The sequence below is a fragment of the Euprymna scolopes genome, chromosome 3 (assembly GCF_053919585.1).
Source record: "Euprymna scolopes isolate OS-2025 chromosome 3, ASM5391958v1, whole genome shotgun sequence".
Classification (NCBI taxonomy): Eukaryota; Metazoa; Mollusca; class Cephalopoda; order Sepiida; family Sepiolidae; genus Euprymna; species Euprymna scolopes.
In genome coordinates, this window is record NC_136484.1 from 72255409 (window position 1) to 72278538 (window position 23130).

General features: G+C 32.6%; 1 protein-coding gene across 1 annotated transcript in view; it reads left to right on the forward strand.

Moving 5' to 3' along the window:
- Positions 1-23130, forward strand: part of LOC145261143 (protein FAM135A-like) — a 567493-nt gene that overhangs the window by 523806 nt on the left and 20557 nt on the right. The window contains exons 20-26 of the mRNA XM_080119438.1: positions 3900-4815; positions 7180-7239; positions 17637-17749; positions 17855-17946; positions 18944-19044; positions 19463-19614; positions 22002-22112. Of these exons, the coding sequence (XP_079975564.1) occupies positions 3900-4815; positions 7180-7239; positions 17637-17749; positions 17855-17946; positions 18944-19044; positions 19463-19614; positions 22002-22112 (1545 nt within the window). The remainder of the gene's footprint in view (positions 1-3899; positions 4816-7179; positions 7240-17636; positions 17750-17854; positions 17947-18943; positions 19045-19462; positions 19615-22001; positions 22113-23130) is intronic.

The window sequence follows — 23130 nt, forward strand, 5'->3', positions numbered from 1 at the left end:
GGTGGGACTAGAAAAAAAATTATAGAAAGGAAAAAAATGAATTTAATCTAGGGAAAAAGATTTTTTTATTTATTTTTCTCTTTCTTTTCCTGATTATTATTTTTCCATAACACTTTTTTGAGTTTTTCTTGGAAAAGGATACACGTGGAAGAAAGAATTAGTATACTTTTTAAAAAGACAGTGAATTTTCTCCCAAAAGAACAATCATTTCCCTATAATTTCCTATTAATACTGAAAAGTACTAGTGAGCAGTTTGTAAGTATTAGTAAACCTCAAGGAAATACTGTTTTGTTATCTGAGTCTGCTCTCCTGACTTGAAATCTAAGGTACAATGTTTATCTGAACTTATGACATATGCTTAAAAATAGAGATTACATAACTAAAGTTATGGGCTTATAAGAATATTAATTTTAGTTTTTATGATATTCTGCATAAGTGTAAATCATTTCAACCAACTTTCAAGTTCGTGCAGAAAATGCTTAACTGACAGATTCCTATCTCTCAAATTGGTATAGACTACAACTTTACAACAGAATACAAAATTAACTATGATTTGTGTCTGTTGAGTAAGCTTAGAATTTGTAGTGAATGTTTGTAGCATTTCTATTTATCAGATTCGAACTAAAATTTTAAATAAGGATTTTGATGAAAATATTAATTATAAGACTGTTAATAAAATAAACTTTGGAGATAAAATCATGACTATATTTTTAGATAAAAAAATTAATAAAAATTAACATTGGCAACAATGATCTGACCATGTAGACGAAATCAAGAATACATTAAATGCAAAATATAAGAAGAAAAATAGATATTGTATTAATAAAGTTGAAGCTGCATAGCTTATTCTATTGTATTGTGGGGTGGCTCCCAGGTTGGGAAATCGTAATAGTGCGTAGGACTCCCTGGCTGTGGTACATAGCAGTTTTAGTTACGTCGGTCGTCCGTAGGTTCACTTGTTTACTAAGCGGTTGTCATGACAACGAGTTAAGACTAGTGAGTTATCTCACCTTAGACTGGCACTTTTTCCTTATCTTGCCTCTCGTCAATTGTCAAAAATGTCATAACAACGTTGAACCTGAAAACAAAGCGGTTGACACTTAGAACAATCAGCCGTAACTTAAAAATATGCATTAAAAGACGTAAGTCACAATTGTGTTTGTTTTTGTATAAAATTATATTTTACAATATAGTTACAATTTAAAACAGATCGTCTTTTTTCTTTTGGTGGTTCTGAAGTTCACAGCGATAGTAAGTTTTCTCACAGTGCTCTGAGGAGGGAAAATGACGCTTCAACGATCCGGTCTTCAGCAACACATGCTGTTCCGTGTTTCTTCTCTCTCTGCTCTCCTCTCTGCTGATTCACCGTTTTTATTGGCATTTTGTCGCTTTGTTTTTTCTATCCACGCGTCCTGTCAATCGGTTGATAGATAATAGAACATGCGTTCTTAAGTCACGTTTTGACCTCAGAAGATCATTCGATTTTGTCTTCAACGGAGCGACACGTGAATTACCCACTCATGCCAATATCTGTAATTCCAGAGCTTACGAGGAATGTCACGTTTCTTTGTTTTGTAAACAAAAAAATCGTCGTCCGATTTCTCTGTTTATGACGTAAGCCCTTCCTCTTTTCAACCGGTAGACAATCGATTATTCGATGCCCACTCTTTTAAATCTTTTTATTAAAGTTTTTTCTTTTCAGTTATGTATGATGGTTCCAGCCATTCATTACATAACAATTCTACCGTTATCTGTCTTAAGTTGCTTCAGTTTGTGTCTATCCATTACACCTCTCCATTGCATTGTCTTCTGTAAATTTAAATTTCCTTTTTTTTTAACAACAATGTTTTTCTGTATCTTTTCAAGTATAGACAACTATTACTAGTATTGGAATGATGAATTGGGAATCTGAAAAATCAGAACTGTTAGGAGTAATGCAATCAAACGGAAAAATTTGAGCCTAATTTCTAATTTGAAAAGTGATTCTTTGAATTTTATTTTCTTGACAGTAAAATATTTATTTATTAAAGGATTGTATATTTATAACCCAAGTCTAAAGGTCAAAGACTGCATGTTTCCGATTCCTAAATTTAGCATAGGCTTTCTAAGTCCATTTAATTTTTTTTTTATTGGAAAATTACTGTAAACAAAGTAAGAGTTCACTTAGCCCATTCCTTAGTAAATCCTTTGAAATGTTCAAATAGCTTTTCATACTTATTTGCTAAACATATATATGTCACCTCTCAGTGGATTATTAAAAGATTTAAAATGCTCTGAACATTTTCTTCAATTTTACTGACACTGGTTGATCCCGTCATTGTCTGGTCTTCATTTTTTTTCTGAATTAATTGCTTTTTTTTATGCTTTGGACACAAGTGAAAAAATATAGATGAAATGAAAATTTTAAATAGTATTACTTTGTCTCACAATTTTCAATCAACTTTTCAGCTGACTACAATATGGTAGTCTTCAAATTCTTGCAGAGCTGTTCCTCTACATAATCAAATTCTAGCGAATTTCCACCATTAACGATTATTATCCTACCACCTTACCCTTATCCTCAAGTGGCCTTCAGGCCTTGATAAGTGGTGACTCTCTATTAAAAAAAAAATATTACAAAAAAAACATTTGAAAAAATATTTAAAAAGACTACTCTTGTAACATACCCTCTCCCTCCCAAGTGACTTTTTTATGTTTTGCAAAAATATATGCAGACATTACAACAGGGATTTTACAGTCATTTGAACATTTAAAAAAAAACACACATCAAATCTCTAATTAAAAACTTAGCAATTTAAAAGAATCAGAATCTGGAATTTTGAACAGAATCATTAATCAGAATCGGGAAATATTTTGAAATCATCCCATCACTAGTTATTACATAAGTGTGTGTATATATTTTTTTATATTTTCAAGAATGAATCAAAAGTTTTGCAATATTTGTGTATGTGCTAGTTTGTGACATGACTGAAGTAATTCCATTTTTAAAATGTATCCATTGCATTTAATGGTATTTTATTTGATGACACATTGTAACTTTGTTTCATTTTATATGCTATTTAAAGACCATACAGATGAACATGCAATAGAGTCTTATTTAGAAACCAGCTTTACAAGTTTGTAGTGGATAATGTTGGAATGATTAATCAGAATCAGAAATCGAAAACATTGGAACTTTTTGTGATATCAAAATTGAATACTTTTCATAAAATTGTTTTTTTTTTTTTTGTTTTTTTTTTAAATTTTTGTTAAAAACTTAATTTTCTTTTACTGATACTAATGATAAATATTGATTTTTAAACTATCAGTAAAACTAAAATCCATATATCCCCATACAGGTATATTTTTACATTTGCAAAAATGTATGCACATATTACATAGGTTTTTACAGTAATACAAAAATAAAAAATAAAACAATTCTAATATTATTTAGAGGTTTTTAAAGAACCAAAATTGGTAATTGTATCAGAACCAAGGAAAAAAATATTGGAATCGTTCTATCACTTTAGTGGGTCATTATGCCATTGAAAAAAAAAAAAATTTGTTAGTTTTAGGATAAAGATTTAATGTAGTAACAGCATTCATATGAAGTGAATTGAGCTGGTTTCAAATGAGCCAACACATTTTGATCATGTTGCAAGAACCTCAATAATGAAACAAGTTCAGGTAGGTTTAAATCTGTGAATGCTGAGATGATACTCCAAGCCATAAAGTTGAATAGAATTCGTAGCATTCGGAGAGTATCAGGTGAGCTCAGCAAAAAGGTTTAAAGTTTCTGAATATTGCAACAACACTTTTGATTCACTCTTGTAATCTTAATGCTGAAAAAATTGTAAGTGTTTCTGGCTAAATTGTAATTTCAAATCTAATCGCTGATTTTTCATGTGGTTATTCCCCAGGCAACACAGCAAAATTATCGACCAGCAAATCTGACTCAAATTCCGACAGTGGTGTGTCGAGCATGCAAGATGGAAAACGCTTCAAGTCGAGAGCTCAGAAGTCCCACACTGTTCCACTTTTCAATCTCAACCCTAAGTGCCTTGAAACTGACAGCAAAGATGAGAACCTCGACGGTCAAGTTAACAAAGCTTTTTCCTTTGACAAAGAATCTATAGGCAACAACAAAGAACCTCCAAAAAAGACTGCCACAGATGATTCCAAAACTTCTGAACCAGTAATCACTAGTTTTGAGGGTGATTCAGATTGCTCAGACACCAGTGAATGCGTTCCAAATGGTTTTGATAATCGGGTTGATGTCACTTCATATAATGACACGTCACCGGGAGAAATGTATATCAATTCCGATTTACAGAACGATGAGAAAGCTTCAACTGCGAATGGCGCCAGAGCCATGTCTTCTGTGGAAAGCCCAACAGATAGTATGAGTGACAGTCTGGATTTCAGTTCTTTGTCAACAGTAACAAGTGGCAAGAACTCTAAAGAGGATCAGGTGACAATCTTGGAGCTCTTGAAAGAGGAATATGCAAAGGTGAAGTTGGAAGATGCTGCCGCTGAAAATGGTCAAGTGTTGCTGAATCATAGTTGGACTTCAAACAGCCCATTACATGGGCAGAGATCATCGAGTGATACCGACTTGCATCACACTGTGATGACTGGCGTTAGGAATAGTGTGCCAGAGGATGCAAACAAAGACACCAGCAATGATGAAGCAGCCAATGATCTTCGGATACCGCCAGTCTCCCAAGGAAGTTCTCTCATATCATCGTCATCTTCATTTCCAGAATTATCACGAATTACAGACTATAACTGTGATATGCCAAAACTTGTGGCACCGGTTGCCAACAAGACTGTCAAGTAAGTTATAAACTGTTTTAATGGAATATGCTCGTAGTACTTGTGCCCCTCAATGTAAATGCCCGGACTAATCCGACAAGCAACAAAATCTCTAGATACCGGAAAGTTTCTTCCCTTGAGACGCTAGACTTTGAAGTTCTCTCCTGGTCTCCTGCTTCCCTGACTGTACTAATATGCAGAATTTTAAATATAATGTGAACAGACATCTTGTTGCTCAACTTCCTACATAATGTCCCTATAGATATGGTTCCGATTAGTAGTCCCTTGTATCTAAGTGGCATTGTGGCTTGTTGTAGGATGAATAAGAGTGAAAAAAAAGGAAAATTCTAACATTTTCAAATTTCATTTAATTTGTTGTTAATTTTAGAAGTTAATCACTCTTAGCTATAATATTTGAACTAGGAACTGAGATCATAATCGGTTTACTATCTGATAAAAGGAATATTTGTATTCTGTTTTTATGCTTTTGTAGCAACCATAAAGCAAGTCAGAAAAGATGCTGAATTCAATTTCTATCCCAACCCTCAGACATTAGGTGAATTTATATTTATATTTTTTGTTTATGGAAGGAGAAAGTATTTTTTGTTGGCTAGTATGATTTAGAGGAGATAACGAGGATATGGTTAAAAGCAGATAACTTCTAAATATTTGGAGCCAACATATCAGTTTCCTTTCAATGAAGTGTTCACCGTCTTGTGCTTTCTTATTTACACAAGAGGGTTGGAAATTAAAAGAAAATAGTAATAACAAAGAAACTATTGCTTTCTTTTACACACATACATACATTTATTTCTTAGACCGTTTGTCATTGACAAACATAAGTGACATGAGGAACATGTTACTTAAAAGGTTATGTTGATAACACAATCGGAAATACACGTAATGTCAGGGTAAACAATAGTAATATATGTTGGGTAATGCATAATTAATAATAATAATAATGAGAAATAAAAAGTCATTGTTTTAGGAATTTGTAGCTGCAACTAGAGGAGTACTACAGTAACATAAAAGGCATTTGATATGAAACAGTGTTTAAGTTGTGAAAACCATGCTGAGACTAAGAGCCAATTGGACACAATCTGGCTGATTAAAAGTGAGCCAGGAAAGAGGTTGAATGCAGTTTATATTGGCTAAAATTATATTATTGGCTTATGCAGATTTAGCCCTCTCCCTTGCGTATTCACTAATTTTAATTTAAATGATTTTAATGAGTTTTGTGTGTTAAACTAGTTACAAACTGAAACATTTATTTTATAATTTTTAGGTGTAGATATGATTCATCTCAAAGCCCACCATTCTACTTTTCTTTTTTTTATATTTGATATCATAATAGTTTGATAATGGGCAGAATTATGGCTTGAAATGAAACACCTTTTAAATAAATACAGCAAATTTTAAAATATAATATTGCAATGATTTTCATCTTTCCTGTGCAAAAAAAAAAAAAAAAAAAAAAAAAAGGAAGCCTTTTCAACTACCTTTCAGCCAATGTATTATTCAGCCTTCTTTAGGTGTCTTGTTCAAGTTTAGTGTGAATAAGATCTCATTTGTTCATCTGAAAATGAGTTATATCAGTGAAATTAGTATAAAAAGAATAGTTGGCTTTAATCAAAAACTTTATTGAATGTAATTTCTACATATATAAAAGGCAGTTTGTGTGTGTGTGTGCATGAGTTAGTTCCCTATGGATTCTGAAATGGCTGGACCGATTTTTTTGAAATTTCACACAAAGATACTTGATGTGTCTGGGAATGTTCTTAGATAGGTTTTGTATAAGAATGCTGCCAGTAAGTATTGATAATTGAAAAAATCCTATTAAAGAAGGAACAGTTCAATTTTGACCGAAGTTAACAATCTTATATAGCTTAACATCACAAGTGCATTTGAGATGTTTTATCACCGCACAAGCAGAAGGGCCCGGCATATAATATCAACAGTAGTTTCTTTGATAAGACGGGTGTATTCAAAATGAATATTTCTGCATAGACTACAATGGACCGTGATATTTGACTTTCGCATTTTAAATTTTCATTTCAGCCATTATATAAAAATATGATAATATCAACAATAGGTTCTGGAATACAATGTATTTAAAGATAAAGTTACTGCAGGTGAGCATGTGAAGCTTCCTCCCGGTGCACTGTAGTGTGTCCTTGTTTTAAACTTAATGGGATTAGCTATGGCAGTTTTCCTCACAACTGCAATTGATATGTAATAATAATGTAGATTCTCAATTCACTGGAAGTTTTATTTTATAAAAGTTAGTTTTATTTTATAAAATTTAGTTTTATTTTATAAAATTTATTCTGAGATTATTTTTTGTTTTATGTTTATAAAATTAAAATTGCTTTATTCAATTTTCAGTTTTGTTTCTCTGAAAGAAATTTTTAAAAAGCAACTGAAATATCAGGGACATTTGTACAGGTAAACAAGACACATTCTTTTTCTCTCCCATTTTGTTTTTTATTAATGTTGCATGTTTTTTTTTCAAAACTTAAACAAAGAAAATGTTGGTAAATTTATGTTTAGACAATTTTCTGACATATTTTTTTTTAAAGACTTAGTTGCATATTTAAACTATGTATAAACTAGCACGGGTGCCCGGATATTTGGAGATGTGTGTTGAGCAAAAACAAAAAGTGGTAGTAGGAAGGCAGGCTCGAACCCGTACCACGAAGGAGGAAAAGAATGTGAAAAAAACATGATGTCTTTGCTGTTTCGACCACCGCCAAACTGGAAGTGACGTAGGTTTAAATTAAGGCTAGACAATTGAAAAGAGGGGATGACTTTCAAAAATATCAGTGAAAAAAGCGACCCTTCCCTGTAGAAAAGTGTCCAGTTGAGGGTGAAGAAATTAATGTTTTTAGTCAATTTTTCGGTATTTGTCGTTTGAAGGGTCGAGCTTCAAAACAATACTGATCTTGTGAAAATCCGTTGCCTCTGTCGAAAGTTTTAGACAGACATGCAAACATACGTACATAGACTTATATATTTGTAGCTCAAATTTTCAACCCAAACCGATTAAAAAGCTTGGCCTATCTCTGAATAACATTTATGTAAAATTTCAAATGTTTAGACCAGAAATTGTCTGAGTAATTTGGTAGAGACGGCAGAGGTCAGTTTTTTTTTAACTTTAACCCCGATTATTACCCCTTAACATTTATTGTTTTGGGCTCAAATCAAGTTATTAAGTTATATCCATGTCCAAGGAACCTATATCTAAAATTTCAAGTGTTTAGACCCAAAATTGTTGGAGGAGTTTGATAGAGTTCTCAAAGGTCAAATCGTTGAACTTTAACAGCCAAATTTCTGGCCGGAAACTGATTACAAAGATTTTCCCAAATCTCACTACCCTGTATACCAAATTTTGAGTCTGTAGACTGAAAATTGACAGTTATTGTGTAGGGAAATGTAGACAGACAGTCAGACAGACAGACACTTTCACTTTTATAGATATGTAGATTTGAGACCTCAGTTACTTTGGCAGTTGAAAAGAGTGTTTCATATGACACTGTATCTGACACTGCTCAAATGCTATGCTTTCTTTCCCACTCAAAAAAACAATATCCACCAATATTATAAAAAGCATGTGTATATATATATAAGAGCAAATAGTTAATAAAACATGTTAAAAAAACACTTTCAAAAAGAGTTAAAAACTTTTAATCTGAAAAGGAAACACTTAATAAGAGGATAGTCCTTAATCCGCAGAGTTTCAAAGAAATACTTTCCTTCTCATCAGAGGGTAAAAATCAGTAAAATGCGGGATCGGATTTTGCATACAAAAGTATTTGATGAAACTGCAAGTAAGTCAGAGATCTTACTTGATAACAAAAAATGAAAAAAATCATGTAATTGGAAGATGGTCCAAAATAATCCAAAAGGCCGAAACCGTGGAATAATTCACAAATATGTACAAGGAAAAGGGGGAAAAAAATTCCAATAATATTAATAAAAGAAAAATAAGATATGCGTTTAACACTGCTGCCGAGACAAAGTGTAATTAAGAAAAATCAGTGAAAAAAAAATATTAAATGGTGATAGATAAAATAGAAAAGCAAATGTCGAAATGACCCAGACAAAATGATGTTAAAAGGTGCAAAAAATATAAGGAAAAAAGAGATTAACTGAAATGTACAGGTTATTACTTAAGAAAATGTCAGCAAGAGTTATTAAAAGCCACTAAATGGAAAAAATAAATAAATTAATAAATAAATAAAAAATAAATAAAATATAAAAAATAAAATATGAAATAAAAAAAATTAAAATATTTTTATTTTATATTTTATTATGGAAATTTAATTAACTTTCTTGGATTTACATTTTTGGATTTTAACGTCATTGGATACTTTACATTTCACCAGACTATCCATTCACGTGAAATCACCTTTTTCTTCACCATAATTCCTCTGCTTCACTTTTTGTTATCAAGTAAGATCTTTGATTTGCTTGCAGTTTCATCAAATACTTTTGTATGCAAAATCCGATCCCGCATGCTATAAGTGAAATAAATAATGTCCAGACAATGATGTGGTAAATGGAAGATGTTTATTCAGAGTAACGACGTGTGCGACTTGTCTCGAAGAGAAGTAATGAACTGTCAGTATCCCTTCCACCTCCTGGCGGCCCTCCTCCAATACAAGGGGAGATCATCAGTCTGTCCTTGGGCAGGGTAACTAGGATGAAATATTAACACTTCCCCACTTTCCTTTCTGGTACGAAGGATGGACTTTTCAGGAGACAGCATCAAAAAGTTATCTGCAGAGAAAAGAAGAAAAAGGAGGAAATGGTTGAACAAAATTGTATGACTCCACGTATTAAAATTAAACTGATGATTCCTTTGGTTCAGATGCGAATCCAAGAATTTTAAAGGAGGGGACTCCCTTTTTGGTTAAACCATCAGCAATCTGTTTATCAGTGGGTATCCAAGATATCTCTGCAATTTCTCCTCTGTCAACCATTTCTCTAAGAATTGCCATTTCAATTCGCAGTCTTTTATCAAGTATTTGTGTGGTAGAATGCACCGCATCATACAAACAGGAATTGTCTGTTTTGCATTTTATCTTGATATTAGTAGAGTTGTCTTCCAGTTGTAACTGATCTAATATCAATTTTCTGTAATAAATGCAGGCTTCAGTGAGATCAACCATGGCCAAAGTCTCTGCACCAAGAGTGCTCTTGAATATTCTTTTGATGCGTTTAGATTGCCAGGCTATTGGCATATATTGGTTGTTGTTACCTACCAAAACAATTATGTAGCCACCTTGTGATGCACCGTCAGTTAGGTTAGCAAAGGATGCATCGTTGTATTCTGTGATTTGCAGCAATTTAGGGTTTCCCAGATTTGGAATATGAATTTGAGATTTCTCCTTTTTGGCCTTTTTTATGGTTTGATTAATTTCTTTCATACATTCCACATTTTCTTGTTTTAATATGGAACTTAAGGCACTGACATCAAACTGAGGTCAGGTCTCGTTTGGGTGGCTAGCCAGTTGAGCTGACCTATTAGTTGCCTGGGTTCGGTGATCTCAGTTGATGTTAACTTATCTTCCGACCTTCTTCCATTCTGCAACAAAATGTGTCCGAGTTTCTTTGTGTTTTCATCTTGTCCAATATTGATGTTATTATTGGATTTTTTTTTTTTTATTTCTAATCCAATATATTGAAACTTTTTTAGATTTTACTTTGAAAAGTTTACGAAGCTCATTAATGACTTTGTTCTCAAAAGTTTCTGACCCCGCAAAGCAGAAATCAACATGAGTGGCAATTATGCCTTGTAGCTTATTTTTTAAATGCCAAGTGAAAATAGCCTGGTCATATTTCGATGGTGTGGCCCCTACCTTTACTAGTTCTTCTCTAAGTGTTAGGTACCAGGATCAAGATGCATCAATTAGACCATATACATATTTGGATAATTTCCAAATGCAACTAGGAGATACATTAGCTTCTTTTGGTGGAAGAAGGTAAACGGGTCGATCTAACTGTTTGCTCTGTAAAAAAGCAGTTTTAATGTCCATGGATTTGCATATCCAACCACTTGATGACATAACTCTTAAGATTGTCCTTAAACTTTCTTTGGAACATGTTGGTGAATCATTTCTAACATTGCAGGCATCTTTATCTTGGAAGCCTTTGGCAACAAGTCTGGCCTTAAAAGTTCGTTTGCCATTGGATTCTTTGTTAGTGTAGACCCATCTTGTGCTTATCTTTGGTTGGCCCTGATCTAGCACTTGTGTGTAGACTTTATGTTCAGCCCAACTTTGGAGTTCTCTCTTCCTGGCTTTGTCATATTCGTCATTAGAGGAGTCGGTAATTAGATTTACTTCTGGGGCTTGTTCAGTGAGTGTTTGATCGTCATTATTGGTTTCACACTCCAAGACCCCATTCTCAAAATCCAGCCAGAATGGATTACCTTCTTCCATAACAACGTTCATTAAATATTTATTTTTGCCAGTGGCTTTACCAGGTCTACTGATCACATTCAGTTTCTTCCATTCTTGGTCTTCATCATTGGTGAATTTGCATATTATAGTTTGGCCTGGTTTAGGCAGTTGCACAGATTTGGTGATCATTTTTGGTAGTGTGTCATATACATTGGCTCCATTCTGTTCAGGATTATCAGCAGTTTTACTCCCGTCATCTACTGGCATATAATTGCTTACTGTGGTATTATTTTGGCTCTGAGGTTTTATTCGTCCACTGGTGTCATGGTGCTCAGAGGTGTTATGATGTGTGTCAGGATATAAAATTAAGCAAGAGGGATGCACTCTAACATATGTGGCTCCATGTTTTACCAGTACTTGTTTATGTTCCCAGCCTATGACAGCACCAGGACCAAGCCATCTATCAGATTCATTTCTTTTAAAAAGGACAAGGTCACCATTTTTGTATTGATCAGTTATGGTGATCCTCACCTGATGACGAAGGGCTCATCTCAATTTCTCAAAGGCTTCACACTATGAAACCTTTCCTTGCAGCATGCATTGCATTGAGGTTGTCAGCAACAATTTGGCTAGTACTTACACCTTCTAGTGCAGGAAGTTGATCATTCAAAAGGGAAGGCAGGTTAAGATTTTTACCAAAAACCAGCTGGTTAGGACTATAACCATATGAATTGTGAAGTACATTCTTGGCATTGATAGCCCGTGATAGTGCAACTTCAAAATTACACTGAACGTCTTCTAGTGTCTTCTTGACCATTTCTCCCAGAACACCATTGTGCCTTTCATTTAATCCATTACTCCAAGGAGATTGTGCGGCAGTGGTACGGACTACAATATTCAAGTTTTGAGCCATGTCTCGGAAGAATTGATTGTCAAATTCTTTGCTATTATCAGTAAGAAAGTCTCCTGGGGCACCAAAATATGCAATCCAGTGTTTGAAGATAGCAGTAAGGATATCAGAACTTTCCTTACCTGTAAGCCGGACAGCAACACTATATCTTGTTGCATGGTCAACCAGGTGTAGTACTTTATGTCCATGACTACAGTCTGGTTGAAATAAGTTCCCAAGTGTAATCCTACAACAGATCGAGGTGCAGGTTTTTATACCTGATGCAGGTCTGACAAGTAAGAGGGAGTTTCCTTAAGATGTCCATAAATTCAGCATCTTCTAAACTAGCACTTCTGACAAGATCACATAGTTTTTGTGCACTGGGGTGGCTGAATTGTCGATGTAATTTGGTGGCAATTTTTAATTTTTCTTCTTTGCCTTTTTTATTTATTTTGTTTAGAAATAAAATATATCGTAACTTACCCCGGTCTGGTAGAGGTCTGGATATAGGGATGTGGTAGTGGCCAGAAGTGGTGCACAGTAATTTTATTCTTTTGCCAAACATTTCTGCTGTGTCATTATTAAAGTTGAAGGTCGTCTACGCCTTTTTATTGCGGTTTTGCTTAATAACAGAGGGATATCAGCATCAACAACATCGCTTGTTATTTTAACGTTCATTTTAGCAATGATACATGGTAGAGTTACCCTTTTGAGTGATTTTATTTTAATGCCATCGCCGAATTTGAAGCACTTTGTGCCTTCTCCGTAGGGAATTTCGTTTTTCGTGTCCTCAGGCAAAGTTTCAAAACACTCTAGCCATTTCTTTCCACAAAAAAAAAAAAAAAAAATAATAATGATATAAAATATATAACTATATTTATAATCATATTTACTGCTTTTAGTGCTCCTGTGGATTCTGACGATTTATTATTATTTTTCTTTTTTCAGGCCTTACTTAAAAAATATTTTCTCTTCAAGGAGGGGGGTGGGGGGGAGGTAGAAACTTGGTTTTATAGTAGTGCTTTTAGTAGGGCCTCCTTAATTTTAATTAGTGCTTGCAGGCTTCCTGAGTTTTATTTTTTTCGCTCATCACTTAAAAAAATGTTTTCTCAAGATAATAAAATAAAATAAAATCTCAAAATCACTTTTTATTTTGAACATTTTTCATCTTACCCTTTAAGGGCGAACACGTAGGCTAGTGTGTGTGTGTATGTGTATATGTATATATATATATATATATATATATATATATATATATTAGTGTATTTATATCTCTTACAAAATATAAATATGCTGTTCCAATTTGATAAAGGTAATTTAAATATTAACAATTATTTTTACAAAAAATTATTACAAATAAAAAGAAATACAGATAAATATTCCATAAGAACAAAGTAATCTTTTTATTTATAACCAGGAAAGAATGTTTTTTCTTTATTTTATCAAATATTTTTCATCAATTTGTGTTTATTTATTTTATTTTATTTTATTTTTGTAGGAAAGTTTATTATGATCAAGGGAGATAATTCCTTAATAATTCAGAGTCAACTGGGTGAATAACTTTTGTAAACCTGAAAAAAAAAAAAAAATTCCACAGGAAATAGAACATTTAAAAAAAATTTTCATACAATATTTTCATGGTAGTGAATAAGTGACATTTTTATCCTATAAAAAAAAGTCCATTTAAGATCACAGCTCTTACTGATGAAACGATCATTAAAGTGTCCCTGGAGCCAATTAAACAAATCATTTGAAGTGTGAGGAGTTACCCCATCCTTTTGAAACCGTTGTTCATCCCTAACAACCTTTCTTCATCTGTCCAAACCCGTGAAGTGGAGGAGAACAAAATGAATTTATATGAGTTGGTTTTATCAACAATTACTGAATAAAAATTACACCTTCCATTTATTTTTGGTTGATAAATGTATTTCTAGTGTAAACTTATTAAAAGTAATAAGATTGTATTTATTATTTTTGACTTTGAAATTTTTTTTCGTATAGAAATCTTTGTTATTCTGCATTCCTTTTTTTAAATTTTTTTTCCAATAGTTTTTTGCAAAATGTTTGATCAAATTAACTTTTGTCAAATTAAAACAAGTAGACTACTGTAAATACTTTTCAAACATTTCAAAAAATTTTTTCCATCAAAATGTTAAAAATTATATGTATGTTATGCATATATTTAGGCAGAAAGTCATTGTTGAAGCAAGTTTAGTTGGTTTTCAGTTAATTGTTTCGATTTGACAAGCGTGTATTTTGTTTTCAGGTGGTAAATTCAGGTGTAACCAAACAATTTTGTGTCAGCCATTTTTTCTTGAACACTTTCGATCTGTGATTGTCATAGGAGTAATTTTGCTGTTATAAAAGAGGCTTTTTTGGTTTCTTTTATGTAGATAATTTATAAAATTGTTTTATTTTATTTTGTTTGTTTAATTTTGTTTATTAAGTTAGTTTTAATAGGTTGTCTCTCAGGGAGGGAAGGATATAGAAGGAATGTGGTAGAGTCTTTTTTATTTATTCATTTTTATATTTTTATTATATACTAGCAGGACCTGGTAACCCGCGTTGCCTGGTAGAAGCCACCACCCCAACCCCAACCCCCATTGCAAAAAAGTAAATTATGATGGTTGTTGGTGGCTACTGTCGTCCCTAAACAATTGCGGACATTGGTGGCCATGACCGAAATATAATAATCTGGCTTTCACTGCAGGTACTGTTTGAATCTAAAGAAACAGAATGCATAAATCAGTATTAATTAATAAAATTACGAAAAATGGTCCATCTATAAAATAAATCTCACCTGTCTGTTTAAATGTATGTATGTATATCTAAAACTTTTGACCGACGCGACGGATTTTGACGAGATGGATATTCATTTGAATCTCAACCCTTTCGACAACAAATATCGAAAAATGGACAGAAACATCAATTACTTCACCCTCAACTGGGCACTTTTCTACAGGAAGGAGTCGCTTTTTTCATTGATATTTTCAGAAGTCATCCCCTCTTTTTGATTGTCTAGGCTTAATTTAAACCTACGTTTCTGGTTTGGCAATGGGCGCAATAGCAAAGACATGTTTTTATTTTTCACATTCTTTTCCTGCTTCGCAGTACAGGTTCGAGCCTGCCTGCCTACTACCACTTATTTTTTATTTTTTATTTTTTTTTGCTCAACACACACCTCCAAACACCCGGGCAATGCCAAGCACTCAGGCTAGTTAGAATAATAATAGAAAGTAAAAACAGAAGTTTAAGATTCACTGTTTAAAGCGATTAAAATCAGTGGTAGCAGTCCTATCTGTTTCTGTTTGTTGTTCAAGTGTTCTTTTTCCTTTCAACTCCTCCACGAATAGTATTAAATAAATTTTTAGTTTGATGTCATCTTATATCAACATAAAAAACAATTACGACTTTTTTCACTTCACTTCTTTGAGTATTGTCATATTAAGAATGGTGTTTGGAATAGACATCCCAAACTCCACATGGTAAGAACGGCTTTCGGAATAGAAACCATCAACATACCAATATTTAGAACGGCTGTTGGAGTAGACAACCGCCTTTTAATTCTCCCAAATTTTACTGTTATAATTGTTGTCAACATCTCCATCTGCAAATGTGAAAAAAAAAAAAAATGGGGTGGGGGTGCAGTGTCAGTAGTAGAGAAGTAGAAGTGTTTATCACACGTGCATACAAACCTGGCAGCCAGTGATCTCTGAAAGTACTTGTTTTAGCAAAATTAGAATTGGGATTTTCTTAACATAGTCGAAAATCTAAAGTCGTCATTCTACAGAAAATTGTGAAGGTGTACATAATGTAAACACACACAAACAAACAAACACACACATGTATAAAAAAAACCCTGTCGTATTAAAAACACACACCCACATGCCCTAGCGTGCGCACACACACGCACAAACACACACAGTTGCACGTGCAAACGCACACACATAGTCACGTGCGCAAACACACTCGCACATAAAAAACACTGTCGTATTAAAAACACAAACACCAAAAAAAAAAACACTGTCTAAATAAAACTAAAATTCTCATAATTTAAAAGATAGTAAAATGAGTGCACCCAAAAATAAAAGAAAAACAAATAAAAAGGAAAAAAAACAAATAAAACTATTTGAATTCAATGAAAAAGAAAACATGAAATGTTATCCATATTCATCATAAGGCGTATGATGACTTTAGACAGGGAGGGAGGGAGGAAGAGTATGAGTATGTAAGTTGTGACGGGCTAAATTCATTGTTCCTTCAATAACGAAAATAAGGAAACACGTTATCGGACATTCATAAATATGGAATCCCCTCCCCACCAAAAAAAACGAAAAATAAAAGAAATGTGGATAAAATTTTTTGTGTTACGTAGTTTTGAATGCTTTTTTAGTTAATTAAAAAAGAATAAAGTTATCACGAGCTGTTCACAAAAACATTTTTTTTTTTCTTTTAACAGTAAGTAAGGACAATAATTTTAAGTTTTCGAAGTGTTTGTTAAAAAAAACAGGATTAGTTTCATTCTGGAATAGGAGAATGTCGCGTATCATCCAATCAGAAAAGCAGAAACATGTCTAGGGAGACCTTATTATTTTTTTGTTTCAAGGAATGGAAGGTGAATGCTATGTTTATGAGTTTATGGATCAGTTATGAAGGGTGGGGTCTTATTTGGGAACTACTTTGTCTGTAAGTGATTGTGATGATGATGATGATTTCACTCCTAGGATTAAATTCAGGATTTTATTATAACCTATGAATGTGTCTTAAATGTCGTTATAAAGTTACATAAAATATTGGCAAATAATAAATTTGTATGTGTCATCTATTGTTGTAAACTTACAGTATTTTGGTTCAGAGGGGCATTTTTATTATATATAGGATTAATTATATTGGTAAATATGTTTAATATGTTAGTACCTATACTAAATGCTGTTTTCTAAATGTTGGGCTATATGTTTTTCATTAGGATCGCTTCTAGTAATTTTAATCTGTGCAATTATTGTGGTTCTTAATTTTAGTGTTAAATATATTTCTTATTTCAGTTGATTTTAGTTTTTTATGAGTGGTATTATGATGTTGAATGTCATTGTTTTCTAATAGATGATATGTGAGACGTCTAGAGAGGGTTGTTGTCGTATGGTTAATATATGTATTATGTATTACATGAATTTGTAGATTGGTTAGGAAGAAATTCTTTGTATGGATAGTATATAAAATGTGTATTACATTTGTTTGGCTCAGTGTGGGATTAATAGTATTATTGTTTTTAATTAGTAAGTTAGAAGTTTTAAATTTTGTGTAATATATTATTAGTTTAATATTTTTATTTTGTTGGATGGGTTTAATATATCATTTAATTCATTGTTTTTTCATTGAGTTTATAGTTGAAATTGGTTTTTGTAATATAGCTGAAAGTTATCATTTTTGTTAGTGATGGGTTTGTGTTCTTATGCATAGAGTTTATGTAAAGTTTTATCCGTTGATCGACTATTAGCAAAATTATGTATTTAATTATGTTATTTTAATTTTATTTCAATTTTATTTTTCAGTGAATTTTCGTCAGTAGCCTCCAGCATTCCATATTTCTTGACCCCACAGTATTATGACTCCAGTATTTCCACTGATCATCTCCATCTTATCATATGTGTACATGGCTTGGATGGTAAATAAATCGTTTCATATTATTTATTTATCTTTTTTTTTTTTCTTTTTTTTTTAAATTTATATAGTCACACAAGTAACAATATTTTATTTGATTTTCCACCAGGTAATAGCTCTGATCTGCGGCTGGTTCGCACATACATTGAGATGGCTCTTCCCGGGAACAGAATAGAATTTGTGATGTCTGAGCGCAATCAGGTAAGATATAAATAAGACACATTTACAGTTAAGAATTTTTTTAATTAATCAATTTCGGTAACATACCCTCTTTTGACACTGTACTGATTTTGAGCTGTGACAACCTTCTTCTATTAATCAATTAGTCTGGAGATTGAAATAACCCATCACAGATGAAAATAAAATCTGGATATTACGATCCAGTGTGTGTGAAGTCCAGTTAAAATCACTCCAATTACTGATGAAACGATCATTAAAGTGTCCCTGCATCCATTCAAATAAGTCATTTAAGGTGCAAAAAGTTGTCACATTTTGTTGAAACCACTGTTCCTTCCTCACAACACCTGCTTATCTGTTCAGGTCTGTTACAACATTTTGATAATCATGGCTGACATTTGGGAAGGGTGGAATATTCTGTATGATTATTAGTTTATATGAACTGGCCTTATTAATGAGCTGTTAAGGCCAACTTCTTTATTTTATTAGTATGAAAACCGCTGCACAAAATAAGAAATAAAACTTTATTATAACAATAAACGGGTTTATTGAATTATAGACACCCTTAAGTATAGGTGGAAGAAAGTTGGACAGTGTCCGGGTGAGGAAAGTATAAATTTCTTTTGGGTTCCAGAAAGTATGTCAGCTTCAGGGAAAGATAGTTGATGCTTGAGCGTCCAGTAGACATGAACAGGAACAGAGGAGAGAGAGTAAGTGGACGTTATCTCTCTGATCGACCGTGATTCACAAAGGGGCTGAAAGTAGTTCCTCAGGTGAAATCAATGCACCCTGTAAGTTGATTGGTCAGTCTGTAACCAAATCCCCTAGCAGGGGCATATTTCCATGAGAGAAAATAAATCTTTATTATTTATAACCGCTACAAATTTGCCTTCAGTTAAATTTCTTTTTGTTTACCCACCCACCACATTTCTTTAAGAAAGATTCATGGTTGATAACAAAGGTTGGGTGTAACTAAAATCTAAAAAGAAAAAAAAAAAATTATGTTTTTCTTTAATTGCAGACTGACACTTTTGCTGATTTTGAATTGATGACCACACGATTAGTAAACGAAATCCTTTGCTACATTCATATGTATGACTTGAAACCCCCATCTCGAATCAGGTGAGTCATTTATCTGACAGCTTACTCTATCTTTTGTCTAGGAGATTTATTATTTACATTTTTGTTTCACAAAGGAAATTGAATTAGGAATACGTTTTACAATTACTGAAAAGCATATATATATTAGGCTAGCATTATCATTTGAATACAGATCATATATATTTTTAAGTTGAAAATCACATCAAAGAAGTTTATTTTTGTGTTTGCTTATATTATGATCTTTGGCTTAATTTATATATTCAATTTTTCACCTTGTTGAGGCTCATCTCTAGCAACACTGGATAACCCTGATAGTAAAAGAAAAAAAAATCTGTTTATCTTAAAATTTTCTAATGGTAAATGCTATTACGTCAGAATAGAAACTTCTATTTTATTAATTAATCCTTGTTATTATTGTGATCATATTTTTCTTTTTCAGTTTCATTGGCCACTCATTGGGAAATATCATCATTCGCTCAGCTTTGGCTCGTCCAGAAATTTCTCATATTCTTCCAATGATGCACACATTCCTTTCTCTATCAGGACCTCATCTGGGAACGCTATACAACAGTAGTGGACTTGTCAACATGGGTAATTTCCCTTTTACTTAATAGTATATGCCTCTCTTTCATCATGTCAAGACAAGTTCTCCTTTTATATCACCATTTTCAATTTATGGGACAATATGTAACACAAAGTGAGTGAACACAAGGAAAAAAAAACGAGAAGTTAAAAATTGATCAAATCTAATGAAAAAGCTTAATTCTTGTCCAGAATCCCCACCCCCACCCATGTAAAAAAAAACTAAAACTAAAAAAAGTTTGTTTGATGTAAATACCTGATGAAATGAAAATATATTTAAAAAATGATAAATAAATTGATCAAGTAGTTTTATTTTTGAAAAAGAAAATCAAATTATATGAGTAACCAAAGAGTGGCTATCTATTTGCCATTTTAAAATAACTTACAAAAATAAAATTAAAGGGAGATAACTTTCAAACATGAGATTTATGTTATGACTAGCGTGGAGTACCCGGCGTTGCCCGGGTGTTTTTCGGGGTATGTGAAAAACCCCCCCCGAAAATGTGAAAAAAAACAAAACAGGTGCCCGTGAAAAAAAAAACGAAGCCTTCACAACGCGCAGTTGGAAAATAGTAAAGTGTTAGAAAAAACAGGTGCGCGTTTTTAATTGACGTGACGGCGATAGGTATTCAGCAGTTACCATTTTGTGTGGGACAGTTTTGAATGAGGTGAATAAATCGGTTTGTTTGTTTTTAAAAACCCGCTCCCTGTTTTTTAGGAGGAGCGAAATGAAAGCTACAGTCTGATATGACGAAGTCGACATTGAACAAACGTTAGCTCTCTTGAGACAACGGCTCTGTTATTAGAGTCGAGTTTCGCTTTTTTTTATACCGAAAACTGAATGTAACGCGTGCCGATGCGGGAAATGTCGAATAATTAACGTTTGAAAGTCAATAAAATTAAATAGACAGGCGAGCTCCGTGGGTAACTCTGAGATATTACAATTTATAGATATAAAAAGTTTTAAGAAGTTGTGAACCGAGCAAGCGCTTCTCTGAAAGAAGCCTTTTGTGGACATCGAGGAAAAGCGGACATACATACATACATACATACATTTTCGCTTTTATATATATAGATATTTACAAATGATTTTCTTTATAAAAATAAACTACTTAATCAATTTACATAATTTTTGGAGTACATTTTTTTTTTGTTAAAGGTATGTACACTATACAGATTTTTCTTTACTTTTGTTTTTTTATATAGGAAGTATTCTAGACAAAAACCCCAAAATTCTTATTCAATTTATTTTGAATAAAATATAAAAAATATAATGGCATGAATGTGAATAGTGAAAATTTAGGGCAGAATTATGAATGTAAGTTTGAATTTTAAAAAAGTGAATGGAAATTCTCAAAAAGAAGGGGGGAAAAATGCTCCAAGTATCGTTACATATAGACCTTTAAATGCTTCACTACTTTTGGAGCTGCTTCTGTTCACATGCCAAAAGTCGGAGCTGGATCCTCTCACACTTCGTATTTTTAAAAAGAAGCTTCGCCAGTTCAAACTCCTTAAAAAAGAATGTAAAAATGTACCTTTTATAAATATTCTATTTCATAAGTAGTTATGGCCTAGACGTCACAAGGATCCCATCATTATGTGTAAGTATGTAATATTTGGCAAAACCTTGTTAATATTTTTAGATTTACAGGCAGTTTTTTACTATTTGGTCCACACTTATCAAAGCCAAGAGCTAGTCGAGGATAAGGGTTAATGAAGCATAATAGTTAATGAAGTATAATTTTTAGTCAAGAGATGAGGGAATGGAAATAATAAGGTTCATTAAAGATATAAATTATGTTTGATTACTTGTGACATGGTTTATGATAAGAATTTGTGTTTGGATTAAGAAGAAAATCAAATTGTAAGTAAGCAGAAGAAATTTTGTCTATGGGAATTCTGTCAGGCACTTGGAGAAGGAAAGGAAAATCATGCAAGTTTTTGCTGTGAATGGCTTACAAGGATGAATTAGAGATTGGAGCTCAGTCGAGCAACTTTCATAGAAATAACGATTGGATAGAAAGGGACTAGTAATGTGAGAAAGGGATTGCAGAGATGAACACCTCACCCAGTAAATTGTGAAGCTGATTCTGTACTGCCAAAGCAGAAAAGAGTGGTCTGAATGGTCTTTAGATGAAGAAATATTTCAGAACAATATTTTTTTTTTTTTTTAGTTCTCATATTTCATGAGTGATGTTTCTGGCAGAGGGAAGAGTTATTTTCTAGATCAATTGTTGTCTTGAGTAGGAGGTCTGTGTAAATTTTCAATTGTCTCATAGTATTTATCATCATTGAACTGTCGATCTATCCATCTCCACTTACACTAAAGTTCATATCTGAAAATGCAAAAATAGTTCATATGCATTTTCTTTTTCTTTTCTTTGCTTTTTTTCCAGGAATGTGGGTCATTCAGAAATGGAAGAAATCGGGTTCTCTTCTTCAACTTTCTATGAAAGATCAAGCAGACCCAAGAGAATGCTTCCTCTACAAGCTCAGTCAAAAATCACGTGAGTTATTTTCAGTTAAGTTACAGTTGGATTAGTTCAAGTGACCTTTTTGCTTCCACAGATCAGGTCACATTTTAAACAGTTTAAATATAAAACAGAATCTGTACAACAATAATTACAAAATTGTATTCAGGTGCATAGCATTTCATCAAAAAATGCATGTACATGTAATACTTGAGTATCGGATACATATTCTAGGCAACAAAGTCACATTTTTTTAAAAACTTTACAATTTACAGGGTTTGTCCCAAAACCATTCACTTCCACAAAGAAAAAAATAAAATTAAAAACTGATGCTATATGTATTCCTTATACGCATCCTGGAACGGGTATTCTGCGAGTTAATTATAAAAAAGATTTAAATTCAATTAAATTTAAATAAGATCTTTTAAGACTACTGTTTTATTTCAATGAAAATAATAAAATGAAATAAGTTTTATTCCTTTTAATTTTTTAAAGATGGGATTGTTTGCTAAAAATTCAAACACTGTTATAGATATGGACAATCGGTATTATATTATTGATTAAATTGTAGTATTGAAAGAAATTTTAATCTGCATTTCAAGTAAAAATATAGAAATTTCATAAAGATGGAAGGGATATAACTTTTATTAGTAGTTATCTCCCTTGTTCTTGTTTTGATGATGAAATGATATAACTTTTATTAGTAGTTATCTCCCTTGTTCTTGTTTTGATGATGAAATGATGATATAACTTTTATTAGTAGTTATCTTCCTTGTTCTTGTGATGATGATGATGAAATTCATCGTATGTGTATGGAGGCGGAGACGGATTTCTTGTGTAGTTTTTGAAAAAAAAAATTGGGGGAGGGACATGTGGGTCTATTGAATTGTTGATGCCAATTTCAGATCTCATCATAGCTATAATAATGAAACCATTGTGTGCAGTGCTCAGGTGCACTATAAAGTGCATGTACATGTTTGCATACGTATGGATAGTGGGGAGGAAGATCAGGTGTAGTTTTGGCAATTTTCCGGAAATATGAATTTTAAAGAAT